This window comes from Colobus angolensis, unplaced genomic scaffold (assembly GCF_000951035.1).
Source record: "Colobus angolensis palliatus isolate OR3802 unplaced genomic scaffold, Cang.pa_1.0 Scaffold4, whole genome shotgun sequence".
NCBI classification, from domain to species: domain Eukaryota; kingdom Metazoa; phylum Chordata; class Mammalia; order Primates; family Cercopithecidae; genus Colobus; species Colobus angolensis.
The window spans coordinates 12,281,188-12,288,277 of record NW_012117376.1 but is presented as its reverse complement, the minus strand read 5'-3'; the positions used below and the strand labels follow the sequence as shown (position 1 = coordinate 12,288,277).

Genomic DNA, 7,090 nt, shown 5'->3' with positions numbered 1-7,090 from the left:
CCAGGATGGTCTCGATCTCCTGACCTCGTGATCCGCCCGTCTCGGCCTCCCAAAGTGCTGGGATTACAGGCTTGAGCCACCGCGCCCGGCCTGTTTTTTTTTTTACTTTGAGATGGAGTTTTGCTCTTATCACCTAGGCTATATTATATATTAATTTTTCTTGGGTCTTTTCTCCTTTTCTCTAATCTTGGTGTTTTGTTTTGAGACAATCTCCCTCTGTTACCAGGCAGGAGTGCAGTGGCGCAATCTCAGCTCACTGCAATCTTCACCCCTCGAGTTCAAGCCATTCTCCTGCCTCAGCCTCCTGAGTAGCTAGGACTACAGGCACACGCCACCATGCCCAGCTCATTTTTTTGTTTTTAGTAGAGATGGGGTTTCACAGTGTTGGCCAGGATAGTCTTGATCTATTGACCTTGTGATCTGCCCACTTTGGCCTCCCAAAGTGCTGGGATTACAGGCGTGAGCCACTGCGCCTGGCCAACACCCACCTAATTTTTGTCTTTTTTTTTTTTTCTTTTGAGACGAGTCTCGCTCTGTCGCCCAGGCTGGAGTGTAGTGGCAAGATTTCAGCTCACTGCAACCTCCGCCTCCCCAAATTCAAGCAGTTCTCCTGCCTCAGCCTCCCGCGTAGCTGGGATTACAGGCACATGCCACTATACCTGGCTAATTTTTTTTTTTTTCCACCATGTTGGTCAGAACTCCTGACCTCGTGATCCACCTGCCTTGGCCTCCCAAAGTGTTGGAATTACACGCGTGAGCCACTGCGCCAGGCCTGCCTGGCTAATTCATTTATTTATTTATTTTTTGAGATCAAGTCTTGCTCTGTTGCCAGGCTGGAGTGCAGTGGCATGATCTCGGCTTACTGTAATCTCTGCCTCCGGGTTCAAGTGATTCTTGTGCCTCAGCCTCCTGAGTAGCTGGGATTACAGGCACACACCATCACACCCAGCTAATTTTTGTATTTTTTTTGTTTTTGAGACACAGTCTCTCTGTGTCACCCAGGCTAGATCTCGGCTCACTGCAACCTCTGCCTCCCGGGTTCAAGCAATTCTCCTGCCTCAGGCTCCCAAGTAGCTGGGACTGCAGCACATAGCACCATGCCTGACTAATTTTTTTTTGTATTTTTAGTAGAGATGGGGTTTCATCGTGTTGCCCAGGTTGGTCTTGAATTCCTAAACTCAGTCAATCCGCCCGCCTCCGCCTCCCAGAGTGCTGGGATTATAGGCGTGAGCCACCAAGCCTGGCCAATTTTTGTATTTTCAGTAGAGGAGGGGTTTCACCATGTTGGCCAGGATGGTCTCGATCTTCTGACCTTGTGATCTGCCCACCTCGGCCTCCCAAAGTGCCGGGATTACAGGTGTGAGCCACTGTGGCCGGCCTGACCTTGTCTCTTAAATAGTCAGACTGTCCTGAATTCAGTTCTATACTTGGGCACATACCAGCTCTGTGATTTGGTTTTCTTTTGATTGTTTGTTTTGTTTTGTTTTTACAAGATATCACTGTCGCCAAGGCTGGAGTGCAGTTGTGTGAACAAGGCTAACCACAGCCTCAACCTTCTGGGCTCAGGCAATTCTCCTGCCTCACCCATCCAAGTAGCTGGGACTACAGGTGCACTCCACCCATACCCAGCTAATTTCTGTATTTTTTGTAGAGGTGGTGTTTTCCCATCTTGCCCAGGCTCATCTTTTTATTGGTGATAGCTTTATAGGGTGATGTTAAGAAAAATTTGACATTTTTCAGTATAAATCTCTTCGGTTGTCATATTCTCTTACTTATATCTCGTAGTGACTCTTTCAAAGATAGAATGCTCAGAATCTCACAGACACCCCCTGGTTAGGTACAGTCTATTGGGTTTTTTTGAGACTCTGTCTCAAAAAAAAAAAAAGATAAAAGAAAAAATAAACATATTTATCTATATTTGCTAGATAATTTCTTTCCTTTTTTTTTTTTTATTTGGAGACGGAGTCTCGCTCTGGCTGGAGTGCAGTGCAGTGGTGCGATCTGGCTGACTGCAAGCTCCGCCTCCCGGGTTCACGCCATTCTCCTGCCTTAGCCTCCTGAGTAACTGGGACTACAGGTGCCCACCACCACGCCTGGCTAATTTTTTTTTTTGTATTTTTCAGTACTGATGGCCTTTCACCATGTTAGCCAGGATGGTCTTGATCTCCTGACCTTGTGATCCGCCTGCCTCAGCCTTCCAAAGTGCTGAGATTACAGGCATGAGCCACCGTGCCTGCCTGATAATTTCTTTTCCTGAGCCATATGAAAGTAAATTGCAGGCTGGGCATGGTGGCTCACGCCTACAATTCCAGTGCTTTGGGAGGCCGAGGTGTGTGGATCACCCGAGGTCAGGAATTCAAGACCAGCCTGGCCAACATGGTAAAACCCCATCTCTACTGAAAATCCAAAAATTAGCCAGGCGTGGTGGTGGGTGCGTATAGTCCCAGCTACTCAGGAGGCTGAGGGAGGAGGATCGCCTGCACCCAGGAGATGGAGGTTGCAGTGAGCCAATATTGTGCCCCTACACTCCAGCCTGGGCGATAGAGCGCATTGTGTCCCTTCACTGCTAAGTATCTCCGTGATCTTGCCAGAAACTGGACATTTTCTTATGTAACCACAATGCTTATATCACACTAACAAAATTATCAGTGATTCTCTAATACCATATAATAGCAAGTCTACATTTAAATTTTTATAATTGTCCCCACAATATTTTTTAGTGAATTATAATTCAATCAAGGAACCTGCATTGCATTTAGTTCTTCTGAATCTCTTTTAATGTACAAAAGCCAACCTCTTTCTTTCTTCATACTGCTTAACTTTTTAAGGAGGTAAGGCTAGTTGTCTTTATAAGATGCTACATTCCGAAGCCGAGTGCGGTGTCTCACGCCTGTAATCCTAGAACTTTGGGAGGCCAAGGTGGGCGGATCACCTGAGGTCAGGAGTTCAATACCAGCCTGACCAACATGGAGAAACCCCATCTCTACTAAAAATACAAAAATTAGCCGGGCGTGGTGATGCATGCCTGTAATCCCAGCTACTTGGGAGGCTGAGGCAGGAGAATCGCTTGAACCTGGGAGACGGAGGTTGCAGTGACCTGAGATTGTGCCATTGCACTGCAGTCTGGGCAATAAGAGCGAAACTCCGTCTCAAAAAAAAAAAAATTGTTTGCGGAGATACTATTATGTGCTACTGTTCTAGATTCCTGGCTGAAATAATCCAGATACAGCCCCTGCTCATGGAGTTTACTACATTCTAGTGGGGAATGAGACAATAAATAAGTAAACAAAACCAAATACACAATATTTTCAGATAGTGGTGTTCTATTGCCTCCATTTTCTTCTTTCTCTTTGAGGTCTTAGTTTTCCTTAGGGAATTATCCATTTGTTAGTGTTTATTGAGCAGCCACTCTTTTCTAGGTACTCTACTACATGTGGCTTGCTAAAACATCAAATGGTTTAAAAGTAGAGATGAGACATTTGAAAGATACTTTGTATATTCAGAACCCCATTACCTAGGAAAAGGTTTTTCTGACTGGTAAATCATGTCCACCTAAATATTTCTCTTCTCGCTCTTCTAAGCAGAAAACCCCAGATAATCAGCTACTGGTATGAAAATTCATTCTGTAACACTTTCTTTTTTTTTTAATTATTATTATTTTTTAATTATACTTTTTAAGTTCTAGGGTACATGTGCACAACATGCAGGTTTGTTACATATGTATACTTGTGCCATGTTGGTGTGCTGCACCCATCAACTCGTCATTTACATCAGGTATAACTCCCAATTCCACCCCTCCCCCCTCCCCCTCTGTAACACTTTCTACTTTTTAAAACACTGGCATAGGCTGGGCACGGTGGCTCATACCTGTAATCCCAGCACTTTGGGAGGCTGAAGCGGGCAGATCACTTGAGGTCAGAAATTTGAGACCAGCCTGGACAACATGGTGAAATCCCGTCTCTACTAAAAGAAATACAAAAATTAGCCAGGTGCGGTGACACACACCTGTAGTTCCAGCTACTTGGGAGGCTGAGGCAGGAGAATCGTTTGAACCCAGGAGGCGGAGGTTGCAGTGAGCTGAGATCGTGCCACTGTGCTCTAGCCTGGGCGACAGAGGGAGACTTTGTCACAAAAATAAATAAATAAATAAAACACTGGCATAGATTCTCACATTTTAATCTTTTTTTTTTTTTTTCTGAGGCGTAGTCTCGCTCTGCAGTGGCACAATCTTGGCTCACTGCCACCTCTGCCTCCTGGGTTCAAGCCATTCTCCTGTCTGAGACTGTCCAGTAGCTGGGAATTACAAGTGCCTGCCACCACGCCCGGCTCTTTTTTTTTGAGACGGACTCTTGCTATGTCGCCCAGGCAGGAGTGCAGTGGTGCGATCTCAGCTCTCTGCAACCTCTGCCTCCCAGGTTCAAGTGATTCTTCTGCCTTAGCCTCCTGAGTAGCTGGGACTACAGGTGTGTGCCACCACATCCAGCTAATTTTTTGTATTTTTAGTAGAGATGGGATTTCACCATGTTAGCCAGGATGGTCTCAATCTCCTGATCTCCGCCTGCCTCGGCCTCCCAAAGTGCTGGGATTACAGGCATGAGCCACTGCCGCCTGGCCTAATTTTTTCTATTTTTAGTGTAGACGGGGTTTTGCCATGTTGGCCAGGCTAGCCTTGAACTCCTAACCTCAGTTGATCTGTCCACCTTGGCCTCCCAAATTGCTGAAGTACAGGCATGAGCCACTGGGACCAGCCTTACTCTATTGAAATAAGATTTAGAACTCTTGTTTCTTACATGTTTCTTTTTTGTTTTTTGTTTTTTGTTTTTGTTTTTTTTTTTTTTGAGGCGGAGTCTCGCTCCGTCCCCCAGACCGGAGTGCAGTGGCCGGATCTCAGCTCACTGCAAGCTCCGCCTCCCTGGTTTGCGCCATTCTCCTGCCTCAGCCTCCCGAGTGGCTGGGACTACAGGCGCCTGCCACCTCGCCCGGCTAGTTTTTTGTATTTTTTTAGTAGAGACAGGGTTTCACCGTGTTAGCCAGGATGGTCTCGATCTCCTGACCTCGTGATCTGCCCATCTCGGCCTCCCAAAGTGCTGGGATTACAGGCTTGAGCCACTGCGCCCGGCCTTCTACTGTATACTTTTTTTATTTAATCCTATAACAACCCTGTACAGTAGGCATTGTTATCTTTATAGGCCCAGGAAACTGAAGCTCAGGGAATTGAAATAACTTGCCCAAGGCAACACAGGTAGTAAATGGCAGAGCCAGGATTCAGACTGAAGATTGGTTGCCTCCCAAATCCATGCCTTTCCATTCTGCATCGCTGCCTCCCATAACAGAAGACTTGAAACTATAGACCTCTTGCCTGATTGAGAAACTAGGATAGGCTGGCAGCAGCAAGGACACATTTCAAGAGAGTTGCATTCTGCTCTTCCCACAGTTACTTAGCTTACAGCTGCACCAGCTGGCACACCTGGGCTCATAGAACCATGGAGCTGGCAGTGCCCTTAGCGGTCATCCGTGCAACCCCTTCATTTTATACAGGAGAAAAAGCTGAGGCTTAGAGAGGGGGAGATGTTTTGGCCAAGGTAATTTATTTCAGTTTTTTTCAAATATTGTTCAACTCTTGAAACACCTTTCTCTGTTTTAGTTTCTTTGTTTTTAAACTTCCAGGCGAAACGTTTTAAACTGAACTATGCCACTTATGGGAAACAACCAGATAACAGGTAAGTACAAAGTCATGTCTAGACAGACAAGATGTGTCACTATGCCCATCACTGCCATATAGGAGGAGGGGAGCCGGTTTGGCTGCACTTGGTCCCCTCCTGAAGGACAACGCCCTTCTCCCTTCCTCGCTGGCGGACCTTCCTGGTGTGCTTCATGCAAGGCCCTGGCTTTTCTGTATTTGGTCCCTACCCCTGGCTTCCCACCCTGCTACTCCTCACAGTATTGAAGTTTTATTCAATAAGAATTGCCCTGTTAACCAGGTTCAGTGGCTTATACCTGTAATCCCAGCACTTTGGGAGGCCAAAACAGGCTAATTTCCTGAGCCTGGGAGTTCAAGAATAGCCTGGGCAATGTGGCAAAACCCCGTCCCTACAAGAAAATACAAATATTAGCTGAGCATGGTGGCATGCACCTGTAGTCCCAGCTACTCAGAAGGCTGAGGCAGGAGGATCACCTGAGCCCAGAGAGGGCTACAATGATCAAGGCTACCATGAGCCATGATCGGGCCACTGCACTCCAGCCTGGGCAACAGAGTGAGAACCTGTCTCAAAAAATAAACCCAATGAATTGACCTGTTATAGCAACATAAATTGATTGGAATTTCAGGTTGCCATTTGAAAGCATTAAAACTGTACCAAAAGCTTAAAAACCATTTAGATGCATTAACCCTATAATTCAACTTTTCCGGATTTATTCATGGATGTGTGCAAAGATTAGCCTCAGATGTGTTCATTGAAGTATTGCGTATGACTAAAGTTGGGGAAAACCCAAATAACCTAATAGTAGGGAAGTGATTAAATTATGGTCATTAGTTAGGATGCTGTATATCCACTAACAAGTCATGTTGGGTTGGAGTATACTGACATGTCAAGATGTTGGCAATATGTTGAAAGTGAAAAAAAATACTAGAAACAAAATACGATGGATCGTATTTATGAACATTTGAGAAGAAAAGCCATAAGAAAAGAAGATAAAAGTATACATATCAAAGCATCTATCGTGAGTGCCTTCAAGTGGTTGGGTTATAGCAATTTTGTTTTTCTTTGTGCTTTTGTGTATTCTTTATTTTTTTTTTTTGAGACAGAGTCTTGCTCTGTTGCCCAGGCTGGAGTGCAGTGGCGTGACGTCCGCTCACTGCAAGCTCCACTCCCGCCCCGGGTTCATGCCATTCTCCTGCCTCAGCCTCCCAAGTAGCTGGGACCACAGGTGCCCGCCACCACGCCCGGCTAATTTTTTTGTATTTTCAGTAGAGATGGGGTTTCACCATGTTTGCCAGGATGGTCTTGATCTCCTGACTTAGTGATCCACCCGTCTCGGCCTCCCAAAGTGCTGGGATTACAGGCGTGAGCCACTGCGCCTGGCCTTTTTT

General features: G+C 45.9%; 1 protein-coding gene across 1 annotated transcript in view; it reads left to right on the top strand.

Moving 5' to 3' along the window:
- The window catches only part of TRNAU1AP (tRNA selenocysteine 1 associated protein 1), a 20,366-nt gene that overhangs the window by 6,208 nt on the left and 7,068 nt on the right, over nucleotides 1–7,090 (top strand). The window contains exon 3 of the mRNA XM_011955666.1: nucleotides 5,645–5,720. Coding sequence (XP_011811056.1) covers nucleotides 5,645–5,720 — 76 coding nt within the window. The remainder of the gene's footprint in view (nucleotides 1–5,644; nucleotides 5,721–7,090) is intronic.